The sequence below is a fragment of the Acinonyx jubatus genome, chromosome A2 (genome assembly GCF_027475565.1).
Source record: "Acinonyx jubatus isolate Ajub_Pintada_27869175 chromosome A2, VMU_Ajub_asm_v1.0, whole genome shotgun sequence".
Lineage (NCBI taxonomy): Eukaryota > Metazoa > Chordata > Mammalia > Carnivora > Felidae > Acinonyx > Acinonyx jubatus.
In genome coordinates, this window is record NC_069383.1 from 38,099,894 (window position 1) to 38,121,731 (window position 21,838).

At 41.3% G+C, this 21,838-nt stretch overlaps 1 protein-coding gene across 5 annotated transcripts in view; it reads left to right on the top strand.

The window, feature by feature from the left end:
- Positions 1 to 21,838, top strand: part of DOCK4 (dedicator of cytokinesis 4) — a 429,626-nt gene that overhangs the window by 396,740 nt on the left and 11,048 nt on the right. For 4 of the 5 annotated variants that reach the window (XM_027075294.2, XM_027075298.2, XM_027075295.2 and 1 more), the window contains 10 exons: positions 2,156 to 2,297; positions 3,695 to 3,861; positions 6,507 to 6,593; positions 13,832 to 14,008; positions 14,909 to 14,992; positions 18,253 to 18,372; positions 18,699 to 18,820; positions 19,146 to 19,266; positions 20,299 to 20,380; positions 20,506 to 20,615. In XM_027075294.2, the coding sequence (XP_026931095.1) occupies positions 2,156 to 2,297; positions 3,695 to 3,861; positions 6,507 to 6,593; positions 13,832 to 14,008; positions 14,909 to 14,992; positions 18,253 to 18,372; positions 18,699 to 18,820; positions 19,146 to 19,266; positions 20,299 to 20,380; positions 20,506 to 20,615 (1,212 nt within the window). The remainder of the gene's footprint in view (positions 1 to 2,155; positions 2,298 to 3,694; positions 3,862 to 6,506; positions 6,594 to 13,831; positions 14,009 to 14,908; positions 14,993 to 18,252; positions 18,373 to 18,698; positions 18,821 to 19,145; positions 19,267 to 20,298; positions 20,381 to 20,505; positions 20,616 to 21,838) is intronic. The other variant, XM_027075297.2, reaches the window with a different exon arrangement.

Genomic DNA, 21,838 nt, shown 5'->3' on the forward strand with positions numbered 1-21,838 from the left:
TAGAAGAAGCCAGTCACAAAACCCTACATGTTGTATGATTCCATTTATATGAAATGTCCAGAATAGGCAAATCCACAGAAACAGAAAGTAGATTAGTGGTTGCCAGGGGCTGGGGTGGGGGATAGGGGTGCAGGGGCAGAGGAAACAAGGAGTGCCTGCTAATGGATATGAGTTTCTCTACAAGGTAATGAAAATGTTCTCAAATTCAACAGTGGTGATAGTTGCTCTGTGCATATACTAAAAACCTTCAAAAGGGTGTATTTTATGGTATGTGAACTATATCTCAAAGCTGTGATGAAAAACGTATTGATCGGAGAAATGTTTAATTCTTTTTTATTTCCTGACAACTCCAATATCAGATGCCAAGTTTATTTTTATTTCAGAATGACTTTTTAACACCATTAAATGATTATATGCTTAGAATAACCCGATTTTACAACCTGCTCTAAGATTTAAGCATTGCTTTAAAAACGTTGCAGTTATTAGAACAGTCAGATACTTACTTTGGGACTTCTGTAATATGCAGGAATATATATCATATATATATAGTCTTATTTTATCAAGCAAATTTATTATCTTTTGAATAGAATTTTTAAAAAAGTAGTATCAGAAAGTATACTTTGTTTTATCTAGAAAGTTTTAAATATGGGATTGTTAGTGCGGGGGGGAGGGGGAGTCCTGATTTCTAGGTAGTCTGTCTTAGCCTGTATTACCAAAGGATTGTGATTTATTTGGAGGTTTGTGAAGAATTGTGGCAGGTTTTGAGAGCCCATTCCCTGCTCTTTTTTCTGCTTGCCTCCACCTGCCTTTTCTCAGCTGCAACCCTGAGCCCCCTGCCCCCGGCCCCCTGGTTTCTGACTTCTTCCAGGTGACTCAGAGTTCTTCCTTAGGGCATTTGTGTAATTATAAGAATCTCTGAGAACCTTGGGCCTTAGCTCCCCAAGACCATGAACCATGCCCTCTTTCTCTTAAAGATCTTTAGGGCATGTCACCTACAACCTTTCGTAGTCCCCATAGCTGCCAGGAGTTTTTTCTGGATGTGTCAGCCATGTTCAGTGGAGACAGAGCTCAGGCCTTGGTCTCACACCTGAGTTTGAATCTAATACACATGGCCAAAGTACATAAAGATCTTGATCCGTGGGTCCCAATTATAAAATGGGGCAGGATGTGGGAATGACCCCCTCACGTTTGTTGGGGTTAAATAAGATATATGCAGAGTACCTAGTCAGTGACTGTTTTCAACAGTTGTAACTTCATTATTATTCACCTGTCAGGAAGAGTTCCTCATATCTAACCTGACTTCAAAGGTGCTTTCCAGAAACCTGCCCATCCTTCCAGCTCTTTAGACTACCTCAAGGATAACCTTCACCATTTTTTGCCTGAATGAGAGACAGTCCCAGCCCACAGAGTGCTTCTATATCTTGTAAAAGAAAACAAACAAAAAACAAAACAAAACAAAACAAAATAACGTCCAACATTTAGCAAGGCCCTAAAAATCCTAAGTCTTATCTTGGGCCAGTTAACAAGACTCTCGGCTACTGGAAGCCAAGCCCAGTTTGTTACGGCAGGGAAGTTTCCCATTCCGGCCCTGCTGAGAGCAGGAATACAGACGGTGATAGTCTTCCTTTTTTCCATGTAGGAATCCAGTGTTGAGGATCCGGTGTTGATCTCTGTGGCCTTTATTAAAAAAATGCATTAACGTGCATTTTTGGAGATTGCATTTACTTTCTTTTCCTCCAAATTGAGAATTCACCCACCAAACTCTGATATCCAGCTTATCAAAAAAAAAAAAAAAAAAAAAAACTTTAACACATGTGCTCATTAGCATTCAGAGAGAACATGATTGCTTTGTTTTATACTTCGGTGCTCTGAGAATCAGATGCCTCTTTGCACCTCATGCACACAAGCTTGGCACATACTACTGAGTCTTATCAAAAGCAGTAGAAAGTGAAGCTCATGATCCTTGCCCTGCATTTTTCATATCTGGGCAAATTTTTCAGACTGTGTCAGTGTTTTAGATTTGTTGTTGTTGTGACAATCTATTGATGTGAGGCATATGCTCCCTTACTGCCAGTGCCCTATTTTTTGGCTTCTCTCTGTAATTAATGCACTCGATTATATGGCTCTAATTTCTTTTTTTTTATTTCTCCTGCAGAATAAGGAGTTTGTGTGTCGAGGGCATGACTACGAAAGGCTGGAGGCCTTCCAACAGAGAATGCTGAATGAGTTCCCCCACGCCATCGCCATGCAGCACGCCAACCAGCCTGATGAGACCATCTTCCAGGCGGAAGCTCAGTGTATCCACACCTAGGAGGGGCTGCAGTGAGTGCAGTTAGAGCCACTGGCCGTTAGCCGCAGCGCATTTTCGTGCAAGGCTGTTCAGCCTCTGGCCCCCTCTGCCATAGCCATGTTCTCACTCTCTCTCCTTCTCATCACCTTGATGTCAGCTTAGCTCCTTCTGAACAGAATGTTCTGGTTATTATCACAATGTCAGTTGAAAGGAAATCCCTTAAGGATTCTGGTAAAGAATTTTTTCCTTTCAATTAAAACTTTTCTGTGTCTCAAACCTGCTTTTAAAGCTCCTTTTAGTGATCTCCCTTAGAATAATTTTCCTCCAACATATCCTGTGGAAACTGCTTCAGTTCGAGGAAATGATAGTGTTATATTTACTGGCACATATCATTCACCCCCTTTTCCTGTGATACTTTTATCCTGGAAGGAAGGAGACAAGGTACCTTAGTGTCTTTGGGGGAACTCTTAGCCATGGCATCCTGGACAGCCTTTAGTGATGGCTGTGTAATTGAAACTCCCATTGTCTAAATACAAGCAATCCAAATGAAATTACACAGGCATTAGAGACAAAGGGAATTCACCCCAGCACTCCTGTGTGATGGCTTCTGTCTTCCTGAAACTTATGTTCATAAAGAAGACAAGAAACTCCCACTGATAATTATGGATACCATTTCAAAGTAGAAAATAAAATGCAATAGAAGCAAGAAATTCCATAAGGGAAAAGATTTTGCTGTCCTTCTTAGGATGAAAAGAGAAGAAGGTGTAAAACATACGTAAATATGATACCCCTCTAATGTAATTTTTTAAATATCAACTGCACCAACAACACTCTGCTTATCAGTAGAAGATTTGGGAGAGTGATAGCTTAAGTGTGGGAAGGCTGGAGACACGGAGCATCACACAGGTAAATATAAATCACTGTCACAACGGGTTCCTGTCTTTGGTCATGGTTGCATGGGTATTTATACATTATTATACAAACAAATTAAGAGGGGACATGCAAAGACTAAGGATAAGAGTGTCTCTTAAACAAGGATTACAGTTAATGTAATTCTAAGTACCTAAGATCCAAGCCATAGCCACTCACCCCCACCAAAAAAAAAAAAAAAAAAAAAGAAAGAAAACAAACAAATCAGTGATAAATAAATTCACAAGTTATAGACATTTTAAACAGATACTTTGTCAGAATCACCTACCTAAAACTAGTTCAAGGCCTGCAGTTTGAGAAATGATTTGTTGTCAACTGAGTTCTTGGCACCTTCCTAGCAATTTTTAAAATGATTTCGAACCAATGGAAACACCAGATTGTTACCCATCCTCTTCTCTCTGCCACAGCTCAGCTCAAGCCAGATTTCCACCGAGTTTGCCAAGTTGGGTTTCCTCCTTGACTTTTTAATCCTAGATTTACAGATATATGCTGTTACTCCCATTCCGGAGAGCCAGGAGGTCCTGCAGAGAGAGGGTGTTCCGGACAACATCAAAAGTTTCTATAAAGTGAATCATATCTGGAAATTCCGCTATGACAGACCATTTCACAAGGGCACCAAAGATAAAGAGAATGAATTCAAGGTATCGTGCAGTTCTGTTACATGTGGTTTCCTGTGAGAATCTTGGGACAAGCCGCTTGATAAATATTTACTCAGAATAGAGTCAGGTGATAGAACCAGAAGGGAGGAGAAATCATTTAGTCTTGTTGATCTCAAATTCTTCTGTGTATCAGATTGAGTCAGAAATCAGAGTCAGGAATCCTGACTCAGTAGGTCTGAGAGGAAGCCCTGGAAGCAGCTTTTTTTGTGACTGTGCCGGTAGTCCTCAGACCAGCCTCGGAGATGTCATGATTGAGCTCAGCCCTCTCATTCATTCATATGGAACCAACTGTGGGGACCTCTGAATATTTGTTCTGAGATACCACAGACCACAGTGAGTGAAGAATGCTTAATCAATAGGGGAAAAGAAGATTCGGAGACTGGGAGCAGCAGGAAATTTCTATGTGATCTTCTGCTTTTTCTTGTTAGAATGATGTGTCATTAGGACTTGTGAGAAGACACACAGGATAAAAGCAAACCATAGACTCCTTGCATGTGCCAGTCCGTTGTGAGTAGTTGCAATATGCCTTACCGTCCAGAGCTCCCTCTGGCTGTCTCTCAGCTCCACAGGGGGAAAGGGGCAGGATGGTCCCACAGACACATTATAGTCTCCTCTTTCCTTGACACTGACAAGACAAGACCAGGTAGATCTCTGTTAGTCACTGTTTCCCCCCATACAAAGAATGCAAAACAAACCTATTATTGTGGGTTATTTGGCTTGGCTTCTTTCATCACAGAGTGTCTCTTTAAGCTGGGAAACGTTCTCCTGATACTGTTAGCAATGACTGTCTGATGTTAATTCCCCTTGTGGCCTCTGCCTAAGTGCCAGTTCTCAGTGTGCCCAGCAGTAGCTCCAGGAATTAGGCATGGCCATTCTGCAGTGTTATGATGGCCCTCAACACAGCCGTCCTCTGTGCAAAGAGGTCTGATGGCTTAAATATCAAGGCAAAGAAACTATGGGAAGACAGAACTGGGAGGTTCCTGAAAAGATCCATGAGCATTTTCTAGTCCTTTTGGATACTTCAATTTTTGTTAGCGTCTCCCCAAACCAATTAGTGATCGTTGGTTTATGCTATGGTTTTCACTGCAGTTGTTTACACTGAACAAGTCAGAGATCCACTGGAGTCGGGCAGCTGACTTGCTCAGAGTCACGTTCTCATTACCCATACACCCTACACCTTCTGGTATCTTCTCCTTTGCATTTTCTGCTGCACCACCTTTCCTCATGGCTATCACTTTAAGTATTTATCCGTGGTATAGCAGTCCTCCTAGAAAATGATGATAAATCTGGCTCCTGCTTCCTGTGCCGACAGCCCTTGGCATCTGGCTCCAAACTGCCCCTCCGGAAGCCGCATCTGCGCCACAGCCCGCCCACTCACCCTCCTCTCAGCTCCCGCAACATTGGACTTCTCTTCTTCATCTCCTGCCATGCCCTTTTCGCAAGCAATCGGGGCCTCAGCGCAGGCTGCTTCCTGCTGCCTGCAGCGCTCCCCCCCCCTTCCTCCGCCTGGCAAACTCCTACTCACTCTTCAGCATTCCACTCACGTGTCACCTCCTCTGAAAAGTGCTGTCCTCCTCCCACAGAATGAGGTGCCTGCCTCCTTCCTTCTGCTTCCCCCAGCACTTCCAGCATGTCTTTCTCTTTGCTCTGAGCCCTTCCATACCTGCTTACCTCCTTGTCACCACCAGAAGGCTTCCAGCCACTGTCACAGGGACTCTGCCCAGTCGGTTTCAGTAGATCTTGGCTGACACGAAGAAATCCTCCTGTTTTTTGTTGTTGTTGAATACGTGGCATTCTTTCAGGGATTTTGTAAAGTATATCATTCTCTTGAGAATATACTTTGTTTAAATAAGAAAAATGAGGCACGGGTACAGAAACATGGTTGACGAAGGTGAAATCTGTCATCCAACAGCTGCTCTTATCAAGGCGGCCATGCCTTCATGTGTCATGGGGATGCTCTTCCTGACCAGGGGAAGCCTCCGCTCTTTAAATACAGATCCTCTTGGGTGGTGGCAGTTCAAACGTGCATGAGGAAGTGTGGCACGGTGAGGAAGTCAGAAGTTCTAGTAGGTGGGGTCTGTGCTGGCTCTACAGGTGACTAGAATATACCTCTGAGCAGGTCACGTTGCCTCCTTGATGCTTAGCGTCTTCATCTTTAAAATAGAAAGATGGAGCTCCATGATTCCTCCTGGGCCTTTCCTCCTTTGGGATGTTGTTATTCTGATCCTGTGTTGACTAGCTGATGCTGTTACCCCTTCCAGATAGAAATGACAAGCCCCAAGACCTGAAGGAGTAAAGAGAGTTTAAATTGGAATTTGAAAGAAATTGCAAAGGAAATAATGGGATGGCCTGTTACTCTATTTTAAGCTTGTTGTCTGAAGTAGATCACTTATTGCACCCAGGAAGAAGTGTCAGACAACATAGAATGGAATTATTAACCTAACTTCAGCTATACCTTACGTGGTAACTTCTTGAGTGTGAAGGGATTGCCCACGTGCTAGAATGAATACTAAGGAAAAGCTTCCAGAAATCAGCAAACCTGACCAAATTGATGGCAAACATTAGTCATAGCTCAGTAACTAGAAAGAAGGGACACTTGGGGATTTAATTTGTTTTGTATTCCGTAGAGTCTCTGGGTGGAGAGAACATCATTATACTTGGTGCAGAGTTTACCTGGAATTTCCCGCTGGTTTGAAGTGGAAAAGCGTGAAGTGGTAAGGATCAGAGCTTATTCTCAAGTACTTTCCCATCACAGTTGCTCACTGGGAGTCCCGCCATATGTCAGTTGCTTCTGCTGTTGACTCCAAGTCCATGGAAGCACATGTAAGTTAGTGAATGTTTATGGTATTGACCGCTGTGACCAAGGCTTTAGGGGAACATTACTGTTTTCCTAGTCTGGCCGGTTGGAGGGATTCTCCAAAAAACAACTACGACTGCAGCATGTAAACAACTCAGGCCCTCGAGTTAGGAGAGCTGGTATTTGAACTACTGCAGGCTAGTGGGGAGGGGTTCTCTACCTTATCTTATTTAATCACCAGACCCAAACTATGAGGTATGTATTTCTATCCCTATTTTTACAGGTCTTAACAAGAAGTTAAAAGCCTTTGCCAGAGGTCTCATGTTAAGATGTTGGAAAAGGATAGACTCAAACCCAGATATTCCTGCCTCAAAAGCCAGTTACATCCAACTCTTTTAGCTCAGTTTCCTTACAGGCAGCCTGAGGCTAGTACAGAGCCCCAGCACTGTATCTGATGCACTGGAAGTCCGTGCTGTTACCTTTGGCAGTAGAACAGAGGCTGCTGAATTGGTCTCACTGAGAAGTCCTGGATGAGCACCAGCTAGAGACCCTTGGGTGTCATTATAGAACCTGGAAACTGCAGCACCCGGGTCCCCTTCAGGTTGTAAACCATGCCCCAGCTCCAGCCCCCAGTTCTGGGTGCTGACAGCAGCTATGTCCAGGGTGAAACCTCACCCTGCTCCCTGTGCTGTTCTTCAGGCTGGCTGAGCCTTGATGGCAGCCCTGCACCCAAGCAGCATCCCTTCTCCCTCCTTTGGGACGTCTGTCCTGGCTGAGGCCAGCCCTCTGGTGGCCGGAGTCCTCTAGCTGATAGAAGACGTGGCAGTTGTGAAGACATCATTTAACCCCTTTCTTAGGTAACAGGCTCATTCGTCAGTGGGTAAATAAAAGCAGCTTTTGCCCAAATGGTCTTCCAAGAATGCCTCGTCCTGCCTGAAATCTCACTAAGCATTGAAACCACTCAGCTTATCATGCTCATTGAAGCTAAGGATGTAGTGGCATTTTCCTTTTACAGTGCTAAAAATTTCATATGGCTTCCTAGACAAATGGAACTTAGTTTATCAGACTGCCTCAGTGCTGTTGTATTCTTGTAGGTTCTGAGTCCAGGGTCCCCACTGATGTACCTTGGTGCCTTCCATAGAAGAGGAGAGGTCGCCCAACAGTGTCAGAAAGTCTTAGCCTTATGCTTCCTGCTGAATGGCATGGGCCCAACCCACATCGCTGTTCTTAGTCATCTACCCTGCATTAATGATTCAGAGAGCCATTTCAGCTACTTACTACCCAGAGGGTTAAATCCTCTGAGGTCTCACCAGTGGCCCTAACCTTTGAAGTATTACCCCCTCACACACACACACACACACACACACACACACACACACACACACACACACACTACTCATAGAAAGTACCATGCTGATAATGATTAAAGAAGCATTACTAAGCACAACCTTTCAAACATCAGCTGCTTACTTTATTAGAATATATAATCTTACATTCTGTCAAACAGAACAAATTTAATTGGGCTACTTTGTTCTCTGAACACAGCCCACTCATGACAACCTTATGTCTTTCTCTTGTTCCCACTGCCTGGTATGTCCTCACCCTCTATTAAAGTTGCTGGTTTACTACTTTACTCTAATTCATAGTGTATGAGGCCCTTGAGATCAGAGGCAGTAGGTACTAAATACATATATGCCAACCTGAACTGAAATTCCTTATGTACGTTGTCAAAATCTGAAAGATTCTGAAAAACCAAAAGGTGTTGTCATAAGTTCAGCTCCCAAACTCAATTGGTAATAAACCTAACCTGATCTGCTGTTAGGACCATTTACGATCTTTATTTCACAGTATGAATATTCATATGTTTTAATCCAGAAATATTAAGGCATTGGTTAAAAATAATCTTCCCGGACCCTGCTTGAGGGTTACGTAACAAACTATCTGTGCCTTACATTATGTTTCTAAAATCTGAAATTTTCTGAATTGTGAACCATCTGGTGCCAAAGGTTTCTGATGGGATGGTGGGCCTTTATTCTCTAACCCATAGCCCCAGAGTTTATTATCCCATTCTTGCAAAGATAGCAAAGCCTTTGAAGTACTGTTTTCTCAGTAATTGTTTTTATTGTTTTGAGAACAAATAAAAAAATAGGTACTTTCCCCCATTAATAAGTAAGCTCATTTAAAAATTTTTAAACAAGATAAACCACAAAAGAAATTTGTGATGACTTTTTAAACTCCAACTAAAGATAATGAGAATATTTTCACACCTCACATTATATCCATCAGAAAATCACGTGGCTCTCCTTTCAAAATATATGCGGAATCCAGCCACTCTTCACCAGCCCCTACTCATAGCGCCATCTAGTGTCTGATTTCTGCAGTAGTGTCTTAAGTGGTCACATGCTTCTACCCTAACCCCTTGCAGTCACTTCTGTGTACAGCATCCGGTGTCCCTTTTAAATTTAAGTTGTATCATACAAAAATAAATACATAACAAACCTGATGTACCCATCATTTTACTTAAACATCTGTCAAAAAGGCCAATTTTGTCTCATCAGCTCCATCCTCTTTTACACTGGATTATTTTGAAGTAAATGTGACATCATATCATCTCATCTATAAATAATTCAGTATGTATATTAACCAAAAAACATAACCACAATAACGAAAAAACGTAACCACAATATCATACGTTATCCCGTCTTAAAAAATGAACAGTAATTCCTTGATGTAAAATAACCAGCGTTTACACTTCACCAAGAATCTGTTTCTTTTATGAGTTTTTGTTTATTTGTTGTCTTTTGTTGTTTGAATTCAGATCCACATCAGGGCCATACATCGCACTTGGCTGAAATGTCTCCTAAGGTCTCTTTTGATTTATAGGTTCTCCCTGAATTGCTCTTTTTCCCCTTGCAATTTGCAGCCTGCGAACCAGTGGGGTAATTTAACATGTTTCTTTGCCCCTATATTTTTTGTAAATTGGCAGTTAGATCTAGAGACTTGATAAGATGCTGTTGTTATTATTGGTTTTTGTTTTTTGTTTTTTTTTTTTGCAAGAGTACTTCCTAGGTGGTGTTATGCTTCTGGGTGTCTCTTTTTTGTTGTTACATTGGAAGCCACTGACGATCATGGCCCCAGCCTACTGAGTGTCGCAAAATGGTAAAATACTTTATCACTCCTTTTTTGTTTATTCATTGGAACACTTCTGTAATGAGAAACATTCCCTCATCAACTATGTGATTACCCTGAGGTATAGCAAAGGAAGGATGACACCCTACAGAAGCGACCAGAGAAGTTTTTTGTTTGGTTGGCTTTGTTTTATGTATCATTCGTAACTCGTGGATTTAAGCATACTGGGTTTTTTTTTTTTTTTTTTAACTCATTGTAATTGTTACTCTTACTGATTTTCAAGTTGTTCCATTTTGCCCATTGGGAACCCCTTCAAATTGACTTTTGAGTCTTTTTTACAGTATCCAAGTATTCGTTGTTACTGAGCTAACACATAGGACTGGATTGTCAAATCAGATGTGGGAATCAGCATCAAGCTTTACTAATAACTTTAAGGCAATCAAGAGGCTCATATGAAGCAGAGAGACATCTGAGACCTCAGGCCTTGGCCTCAAGGTCCTTCTTTTCTCACATCAATAGTAATTTGGAACAGACGGAGTCTCTAAGTGAAATTCACGGGATCCCTCATACACAGGGTACATTTAAATTATGAAATTCACATTATGAAATACTCCATTTTATACTGCAGACAGTTATAAAACTTACCTGGGACATTATGTAGGGAATCCTATATCATGGCTTATCAGTTTTATTACTGAAAGCAATCCTTAGCTGGGGACACAGATACCATCTCCTCCTTCTGGCAATTAGTCTTGGACTGTTTACTTGAAGGTTCAGTTGACAAGGGGATAAGACCAGATCACCTGCCTTCCTTTCTGTTCCCCAAGGATATTCCTCCATTAGAGACAGTGAATGAATCACAGGCCAGCTGCTTTACTGCCTTCCTCCCAGCCGCCTTCCTGGCTTACTGGGATAACTAGGTTCTCCATTTCTCCAATGACTCCTGTTTCTTTTTGGTGGTAAACAGCATTTAAAGATCACAATCCAGGGACAAGAGGAAAATAATCTTTCAATGAATGTTTTTTACACATTGTTTTTCACATACTTCTTTTGACCATCTCCTTAGAATAATTTCCCTAGAAATGAATTGGTCTATCAAAGAGTCCACAATTTAACCTTTGATTCATGGGCCAACAATGGCATGTATCAACTTCTGTCTTGTCTGGTGGGGATAACTGTTCTTGAGAATACCCATTTTCCCACCATCCTCTCCAACATTGGGGGTTATGTTATTTTAATCTTTCCTAATAATAAACCAAAAATGATCATACTCGGGTTTGTTTGGGTTTTTGGGTTTTTTTTGGCATTTGTTGAATGCAAGTGAAGATGATATTTTTTCATATATTTATTTCCTCTTTGTATTTATTTTGTGAATTATAGCCTTTGGTTTTCTTCAGTATTTGAGAAATAACAATAATTTATCAGGAATATATATGGAAATATTTCCCCAAGTTACTGTTTGTCTTTTGCCTGGGCTTGTTGCAATTTGTTTTTGAATTTTTTCGTATTAATAGCATTTGAACTTCTAAAGATGAGCATGAATTTTTTTCCCATTGGCCAAAACACAATATTTTTCATCTTAACCATTTTTAAGCATACAGTACAATAGTGTTAACTACGTGTGCATTATTATGCAACAGATCAGTTTTATCTTGCAAAACTAAAACTCTATCCATTGAATATTTCCCCTTTCTCCCCTCCCCAGCCCCTAGCAACCAGTGTTCCATTTTCTAAGATGTCTGACTTTTTACCTTTTAGTCCATCAGAATTCTCAGACTTTTCCTTTATGATTTAGGTTTTATGAACAAAGGCTTATTGTCCTAGACAATAAATACTTATTTACCAGCACTCTGTAAAGAAACACAACATTGCCAATAGCACCCTAGAAGGTTCCCATGTATTCCTTCACAGTCACAAGTCACTCACTTTCCATTACAGGTCACCACTATCCTCACTTACTTGGTATCCATTCCCTTCCTTGGTTGGTCACCTAAGTTTATGATTCTCTAAAACAAGTCAGTTTAGTTTAGCCTGGTTTTGAACTTGATGTAACAGTATCATAGTGTATATATTCTCTTGTAACTTGTTTCTGTCACTCAGTATTATTTGTCACAGTGTTATTACATGTGACTGAAGTTTGTTTTCACTGCTGCATACTCTTCCATTGTGTGAACATACCACAATATGTTTATGCATTCTCTTATCAATGGACATAGAGATTTTGGAGACATTTATGACAATTTTTGTACATTTCTTCACACACATGTACATACATCTCTTACTTTTTTTCTCAAACATACGCTTGCATAGAATTGCGAGACCATAAAATATAATAAAGATATCTTTAACTTTAGTGTTTAATGCCAAACTCTTCTCCAAAGCGATTGAAACAATTTGAACTTCCAACAGCAGAAATTGAGAGATTCTAGTACTCTCATTCTCACCCTCATTTGCTATTGTCATATTTATTTTTGCCATTTTGGTGAATGGTCAGTACTATATTATTGTGGTACTGTTTTTCACTTTTTTGATCACAAATGAGGTTCAACACCTTTTCATATATTTATTGACCACTTGGTCTTCTTCCTTTGTAAATATAGTGCCTGTTTAAGTCTTTTGCCTATTTTTACTGGGTTGTTTGCCTCTTCCTTATTGGTTTATAAGAGTTCTATATATATTCTGAACAGGTATACTTATATCATTTTGATGTTTTTATTAATGCTTCCAAAAAATGTACTTTGAGATCAGAATCACTTCTTACTCATTTTCGTATAATTCTCCTGATGCTCCTCATCACACATTAGTGGTCAGAAATGAGATACAATTCCCCAATCCCTGCCCAAAAGACCTGAGTAAGATCTTACTGTAAGTTGAAGGGAGTTCTGCCCTAACTCATGGATTGTGCAAGAACAAACTGCTGTTGGGTCTGACTGATTGTAGGTGGGTTGTGGCATGGTGTATCGAAGGCTATTGAATGCAACTTACAATGCTTAATAAAAATCTTTATCCTTTTATTATAAAAAAAAGAGTTCTATATATATTCTGGACAGAGGCTCTTTGATGGTTTTCTAGGTTATAAATACCTTCTACTTTCTGGCTTTCCTGACTTGTCCCTCTTGATGAATGTATAATATTAATTTTTACATTGTCAAATTATTCTCATACTTTGCAGTGTTGTTTGATGATGATGTAAGTGAAGTTTAAAAGTCCAGTTTGTTTCCTTAACTGAAAAAAAGGCCACAATATTTAAATGTGTTTATTGTAAGATTGAATTACTTTATAGCTAAGAGCTTGGCAGACCTTCTCTTCAAAGACAATGTCAATGACAATAATGGCTCCAATGTTAAATATTTGAAGAACATTTTCATCATTTTCAGTTCGGTCCCCCATATAAGCTAGAATTTTTAAGTCATTATAATTCTTTTGGCTCTCCTTCAAAAAATGGATCCTGCAGCATATATGATTAACTTATTTTCTATAACTCCCAACTGAGTACCATCCTGTGCCACCTTATGGTGCTGTTATATATGCATATGGGGTCCATATGGGCATATGTCCCATCTTCCCAACTGGGTTGAAAGCGTCTTGACATCAGAGGATTTGTAAATGCATCTTTGTATCTCCTGTGGTGCTTTGCATTAAGTAAGCATTTAGAAATGTGATAATAATATGCAGGGCCCCTGAATATTTAGCCCTTCAGGAGAAAAGATAAGTGAGTTTTAACAGGCATGAGATGCTTAGATTTTCTTTGCGGGTTACATTGATTGTTGCAGTGCTAATATGGGATTGATGATTGCTGATTATCCAAATCACATTTCAACCAATCAGTATAATCACCTTCACTTTCCAGACCTTCGAATGAACAGCTAATTTGTCTTCCACATCCTGTCTGTTCTACTGTATGGCCCCTGGTAGAGATATTGATGGGAGCCGAGGGGGAGCACAAATCATTCAGAACATGGATGATCTACTTTCTTCTTGAATGTCACAAAATCCAATATATATTTATGCCCATTTGCTTCTCAGGTGGAAATGAGTCCTCTGGAAAATGCAATCGAAGTGTTGGAAAATAAGAATCAGCAGCTGAAGACTCTGATTAGTCAGTGTCAGACAAGACAGATGCAGAATATTAATCCCTTGACCATGTGCCTGAATGGAGTTATAGATGCTGCGGTTAATGGTGGAGTTTCCAGGTATCAAGAGGTGAGGATTAGGTATCATTTGAAAGTTTTTAAATGTGATTTCTTAGGGCTTCAGAGGTTTTTTTTCAAAACATGTGTGCATATCCACAAACTAACATAGGGCTACAATTGACACAGAGCTCTTTGTTAAATAGAGCAAACATATAGTCATTTGTGATGCACACTTACTCCATTTTTCCAGTATATGACATTTTTGAGGATAAAACTGTGTGTGTGTGTGTGTGTGTGTTCTTGGATGAATAAAGTATTAAGGGTATCAGGATTATTTAATAAATGTCTACCTAAAACCATTTCCCTGTGCAAAGAGGTTCACAGGCATAGAAGAGTTTGATCTTCTTTAGTAGGTACTTTAAACGGACTTTTCATCTCCCCTCTTGGTTTTAAACAGAAAGTCACAGTAGCTTACAAGGTGAGGAGGCTGTCATTTTGGTCATGCTGAATCTTAAAGCACTTCGTTTTAGGATACAAAGCTTATTGACTTGATTTGCTGTTTGCTTAGTTTACCAAAGATTCTTATTTATACAATCCCTGCTCTTCCTTGAACAATCCTTTTCTTTTGTTCTCTTCTGACCAGCTGCCTTCAGTAGGAGTCATTCCTTCTGCCCCAGAAATGTGGTTCACAATGGTGTTTCTTTAAAGACGCCAGGTCCATGGGTCACCTGGGTGGCTCAGTCAATTAAGCGTCCGACTCTTGATTTTGGCTCAGGTCATGGTCTTGCAGTTCATGAATTTGAGCCCTCCAATTCTCTCTTGGGATTCTCTCCCCCTTTCTCTCTGCCCCTCCCCTCCACAAAATAAATAAATTAAAAAAAAAAAAAAAAGATGCCAGGTCTTTAGAAGCAACTATGTCTTTCACTTTCTTTTTAACTCTCCTGAAGTAAACTATCCCTTCTCTTTCTAGGCATTTTTTGTCAAAGAATATATCTTAAGTCACCCTGAAGATGGAGAGAAAATTGCACGGTTAAGAGAACTGATGCTTGAGCAGGTAGGTGGGGACAGAAGCCAGTCACCTCTCTCTCCTGCCGAGATATGTGTGCATGGTTACCCAGGGACCCATCTACGTGGTTCTCTCCATCAGTGTTCTAACAGAAGCGGTCAGTCAAGGGTTATAGATTCATCTGTAATGTATTCAAAATTGCTGATTTTTACTTTAACTTTCCACTTTGATGCAAAAGTAAATTTAACAGTGAGTAAACTATGGCAGCCCCTTATAACAAGCAACCTCATGTAGTCTCTTAGAATAGTGCTTGAATGTTCTCTCCCTAAAGACTTGCTGCAGGCTTGATGCCAACTTTTCACTCAAAATTTTGGACTCAGATTAAGTCTGGGCCAGCTCAAAACAAATGAATAGATAAATGAATGAGTGAATGAAAGCATGAGATTCTGCCTTAAATGTTATAGTAAGGGAGCAATCAATAGACTTTGCTTTAAAACAGTATCATGTTTTGCAGACTAAGTCTATAGGTCATATGGTATGGACAAAACTAGATTCAACCCTATCATTTTGTACTCCAAGGAAGCATAGTTTATTTTTATTTAGTGCCATCAAGTACAAAGAACTAGAGTCATCTCTTGCCTGCTGCATTCCTATTGCTGGCTCTTGGCCTGAAAATGGTTTGAAAACCTGTGAGGTAGGAAGCATAATGGTTATTCCATAAAAAATGGAATACATATGATAAAACATGACCAGAGCATTTCTTTCTACTTGATAATACCAAATTAATTAACAAATAAGGCATTCCCTTTTGGATTAGAAAATGATGATGTTGTATCTGATTCTTGTCCATATTTTATGCTCTGCGGGCTTAATCCACAGAACTTAATACTAGGGAGAAAGAAGTGACCACAGACAGGGACTGTGGCTGGAAGAGGGCCAGGTATGCAGCATCTGGAAAAGAGAAAGGAATTACTTTAAGTTGACCTGCAAAGAAATAGAGAATAAGTTCCTACTGTGGTTCTGGGGATGATGTCGATACTAGAAGTGAGCAGGTTAGGTTATCCGATTCTTAGGATAAGTGTAGCCTTTGTTGATACTCAAAAATCTGTATTTAACCTGAGCACAATCTCTTGTGAGTGGTTTGCCTCACTGCAGGACTTTTACTTGCTGTATTTAGTCTGACTGAATTCGTTCCCCAGAATTATAATTAAAAGGGCCAAGAAGGCTCTCAAGAAAAATAAAATCAGGGAGCACCTAGGTGACTCAGTTGGTTAAGTGTCCGACTTCGGCTCAGGTCATGATCTCACGGTCCATGGGTTCAAGCCCTGCATCAGGCTCTGTACTGACAGCTCAGAGTCTGGAGGCTGCTTCGGATTCTGTGTCTCCCTCTCTCTGTGTCCCTCCCCCAATCACACTCTGTGTCTGTCTGTCTGTCTCTCTCTCTCTCTCAAAAATGAATAAACATAAATTAAAAAAAAAAAAAGGAAAGAAAAGAAAAAGAAAACCAGGAACCTTTGTTTCCTCCAGATCCTGCCTGATTATGTTCGTAGGGCCTTGTGGAAAGAGCCTTGTTGGGGGAAACTTTAGATCTCTGTCACAGGACAATCAGTACAGGTGACTGCAATGTGACCTTGGGCAAGTCATATCACCTTTGCCAGACTATAGTAGAAGGGGTTTAGGTTAGTGAGGGCACCATGCTCCTCTGGACCTCTGTGAGGTGGTTCAGATAAAAACTATGTAGTAGACTCAGGGACACACTGCCCCACTGGCTCTTCCAGAAAGGACTTGTTGCCCCAGCTGATGGGAGTGGTGGCCATCAACAGATACCTTTGGCTCTCAGGTCCTTCAGCTATTGCCTCAGCTACAGAGCACTGCCTGCCCCAAGATGACCATCTTCCTGGATGGCCCACATCCCATGACTGAGGAGGAGATATACAGCCTGGCCATTTGGGCCCAACAGAGCACAACTCTGACAGCCTGTTTGAGGCCCAGAGCCCCCCTGGTGTCAGCATAGGCTGACGTGACTGCCCTGTGCCTTGGTTGCTTTTTCGTCAAGTCCTGCTTCTGCCCCTCCCTCACACAGACAGTGATTCCAGGTGACTCCCCAGTAAACATCCTAATCTCCATGCCAGAGTCTACTTCTGGGAGAACCCAACCTTCAACCTGATTTGGACAAAAGAGAGGTCGCCTAACAGCATGTGTTTAAAATGGAGACTGGATTCCTACCCAACATACAGTTGACCCTTGAGGTCAACTCTTCCATGTCCTTCCATCCCTCATCAGACTCTTCCTTTATGTGTCAGACATACATTCCACTCTTACTATTCCTTTTAAAGGTGTCATTGGTGTTTAAGGTATTTTTATCTTTATGATACACTGGCGGTGGGTAGGAGCTGCCATAGTCCTGTCCCCATAGGGAAGGTTCTGGAAGCTCTAACCCACCAGGCTCAGTCCTGAGCTCTCAGTCTTGAATCTTCCCAAGCCATGAAGATAAAAACCATGTGGTAATGGTGTGATTTGCTTTCCTCTCAGTCAGTGCAGTTTGCTCTTTTGACCACTGTAGTATGGGGCATTTTTTAAAATGTAAAAGACAGCTGATACTCAAATCAAAGGAATTAAGCACTATTAATAGCTGAAGAACAAAAGAAACTGGAATGTTTATGTCCATCTCTTGTGGGTCCACACTGCAAGAAACTTTTTAAGTAGGAGCTGTTCCAATTATTGCATTATAATAAGTGAATGAGAATAATAGCTTTTAACAAAAACAAAAAGCATGGCAACTATTATAGAATTCCTGTTCCTGTTTTACTTCTGTGTCCCCCTCTACAAATTTGGGAATTCTGGGGGAGGGGTGGATGGGAACAGAAGAACCTGATGGAAGAGAGAAGGGTAATGTGGGAAAGGGGGTGCCGTCCAGGAAAGAGATCCCTCAGGGAGAAGTACCTGATCCCACTAATAGGGAGCCGCTCCTTCCCAATCCTGACCAGTGCAGAAGGGGGCCAAAGGGACACATGCTTGCTTAAGAGGGTTGTTGTTACAGATCTCAGATACATGGGAAAGAAACTTAGGGTACCAGGGAAATGAAGTCTTTGGAATGAGAAAGACCTAAGTTTGAATCCCCATTTGTCTTTTAGCACCTGCAAGAGCTTTCTGATCCTCACCCGTAAGTGAAGGATTGTTCCCGTCTCGTGGGATTGAGTGGATTCACAGTAACGCATGCAGAATGCATGGTACAGTGCTTGACCCCTTAGCAAGCACTTGGTAGAGTTACCTATTGACGTGAGTTTCTTCCTTATCTTATTATCAAGGCACAGATTTTGGAATTTGGTTTGGCCGTGCATGAGAAGTTTGTACCTCAAGATATGAGACCCTTACACAAAAAGCTGGTGGACCAGTTCTTTGTGATGAAGTCAAGTTTAGGGATACAGGTACGTACACAGAGTGTCCATAGGGGGCAGTCTGACCACTGCCATTTGCTTTTCATTAGAGGGACGATGAAGTATCCAATAGTGACATCTTTTGGTTTTTCTACCAAACTGCATCATTTTACCAGGGAGTCCTCCAATATTAAAATTGGATTATCTTCTGTGTGCCGTGTTCAGCTTTTATGAAAACCCAAAAAGGGCGAGAAAGCTTAATAATAATGAAACTTAACATTTATAACCTTTTAGCCTTGTCACAGTATACTAAAATACCTCACGAGTTACTTTGCCCATGTAATTACTCTTAAATATGTGCTTTACTACATCTCTAGGAGTTCTCTGCTTGTATACAAGCCAGTCCAGTCCATTTTCCTAATGGAAGCCCTCGTGTGTGTAGAAACTCAGCACCTGCTTCGATGAGCCCAGATGGTACCAGGGTAATTCCTAGACGCAGGTAAGTCATATTCTGAATTATCTTATAATTTGGCATCCCCACAAGATGATCTGGAATGATTCTCTTATTCTTTATGGCATAATTTGTCAAATACGCTATTTCTTAATGAAATAATTAACCCGCAAGGCAGCTGCAGACATCTGCCACTGGTAAAACAGCAACAGCATGAGAAATAAATAAACTCAAACATTTGATTATATTGAGGCAAACAGGAGACAACAAAATGGAATGTATATTTTTTTCCTTTGGTTTTATACCATGCCAGCATGTCATGAAGTGCAATTCAGAGACTGAGTTAATGACCATTTTTTTTCCCCCAAAACAGCCCATTAAGTTACCCAGCTGTCAACCGATATTCTTCCTCCTCACTGTCCTCCCAAGCTTCTGCTGAAGTAAGCAATATTACAGGGCAATCAGAAAGCTCTGATGAAGTCTTTAACATGCAGGTACTTGATTAGCTTTTTAATCGTCTGGTCGTGTGTATTCCTTTTCTGTCTCAATCGTGAGAGTTTCCGTTCACTCTGCTGTGCTAATGAACAGATCTGCGAGCAAGAACTTGAGTTAAGGACAAACCTTTAAACACTCTTACTGCTTTGTTAGTCTCTGGAGTCTACAAAGATAGTCCTCTCAAAACCGCCCATCTACTCTCAGAAGACATGAGCAAGAATGGGAAAGGCCGGGCAAGCTGTACAGGGTTAGCTTTGGAACTTACCACTTCATTTGGGGACTCTTGGAACATGTCACCACATGCTAGCTGCCTCTTAGCATTGCTAAGTGGCCTTTTTGCTTCACAATACGTGGTTGCGAGGTCCATTATAACATCTCTCTACCTAGGTACATGTCAACAAATTTTCATAATCAAAATATTTTTACTAAAGGAAAAAACATACAGTTTATAAGGACATGAGTCAGTGTAACTCTTGAAACACAGAATTTTATTCAGACACTGCTAATAGGGCATTCATAACAATTTAGTAGAACAAGCTGAAATTTTCCTTACCACTGTCTTTAGAAAAGGAGCATAATACATATTGTGGAACTCATGCCTGGAACACAGTTTTGGAGAAAACAAGAAGGAGTGTTTTCTGCCTTTTAGAGGCACTCACCTCTTGACATGCCCTAGGCTGGGAGTCTTGCTGCTTGCACTTTAGTCCAGGAGTGTGCTGCTGCCTGGTCCTGAGTCCTAGTATGTCGCCAAAACCAGCACGAATGTGTTCCCTTGGCAGGAGTCAAAATCTCGATTTTTTTCTTTTTAGACTGTTTTGTTTGTTTTTAAATCTTGGATTCTTGATTAATTCAGACAGGCTTCCTTGTTGATCTGAGATTTTTTTAGATTTCTAAATGGCTTTTCCTTTTTGTCTTTTTTTTTTTTTTTTTGGCTACTTGACAAAAAAAAGGGCAGTGATTTTGTTTTAAATATGTCAGTGTTGTTCGAAGCCTCCAAGCAGTGTGTGATAACAGCTCCCATGTATTTCCAGCCAAGTCCATCTACCTCAAGCTTGAGTTCTACTCACTCTGCTTCGCCTAACGTGACAAGTTCTGCCCCATCGAGTGCCAGAGGTCAGTGCCAGGACGTGGGGTAGACTGAGGGTGCCCGCGGAACCTGCTGCCCCCGCACACAAGCCCCGTCCTCCAGACTGTTCCAGCTCCACCCCCTGATGATCCTTCCTTTCTTCTCTTCCCAGCTTCCCCTTTGCTGTCTGACAAACACAAACATTCCAGAGAAAACTCTTGCCTGTCTCCAAGAGAGAGACCATGCAGTGCCATCTATCCAACACCTGGGGAAACTTCTCAGGTAGTCCTTGTGGGACGGAGATACTTAGAAAACAAGCAAATGCCTGGAATTGCTTACATGTCTCTGCAGAGAAACGCCGTACCTGCCAGAGGCAACCGGATGGGCTGTGTTAGTTAGATAACAAGTCTTTCTGAGTGAAGAGTAAACCTCTGTCCCATGCCCATTGCTCGCAATTTCTGTTGGAGCCATATTTCCTATACAGATACAAGGGTTGTTGCTTGAGCAATAAAGCTGAGCAGAAAATGGGAAATGATCTCACCCTCCTTGACCTGACCCTGTAGTTCACTGCTGCTATTTAAACGTTACAAGGGGTAATTAGGTGGATGAGTTGGAGTGTCTGTGTTTGCATGTGTGCATAGCAGAAATTCAGAGCAGCTTTTTATCTTAGCAAAGGACCGTTCAGAGAAGCATGATCTATCCAGCAGCCTCTCTTTTGACCTCTACCTAGTTTGAGAAAGCTTCAGACTAGGTACCCAGGAGTGCAGGGCCAATTTCTGTTCACCTTTGCCATTCTTCTGTACTACATTGAGGGAGAAGCAGTTGAGTGCCCAGGCTTTCCCTGTATGCCTCGGGAGTAAAGCACTGTGGCCCTCACGTCCTGCCTGGCCTTGGTTTTGAAGTGGTCCCTCTTGGTCCCGGTGAGGGCAGGGCCAAAGGCCTGGCCCTCCGGGCACTTCAAGGGCCGTGAAGGGTGGTTCCAAAGGTGAAGATTGTTGGGTAACCCTGGGGTTTACCAATGCTTTGGGAATAACTTAGGAGTAGAGAACTATACTTATTTATGTTCCAGCTAATTTTTCTGTTTTTCTACACCATCCTGGCAGAAGTCTGTAACTGCATCTGGAAATGGATGAGAGCGAGTGGGATGTGTCTTGATTGGTTTATCTTTGCTGATTGTATAATCTTCCCGAAAGCCCCAGGATACCTCATCTGCACAACACTGATGTCTCGCAGAAATTCTCTCTGAGTGCGTTTGGCTGAACTAGCTCCCCAGTTTTATTTCCCTTTGTCACTTGGTGTTGCGAGGGAATTTCACACTCTGTTCCATCGGCTCCAGGAGTGCGTGTTGCCAGCATGGGGGACTCTGAAAGCCTTCCTTGATTAGCCTCCGACTTTTCCACTTTTGGTAAAATGTGAAGCAGTGTGTAGTAACCAAAAGCTCAATGCTACACATTGATGTGGTGCATCTCCTTTTAAGGACTCGCACTTTTTCTTTTCTTTTTTTT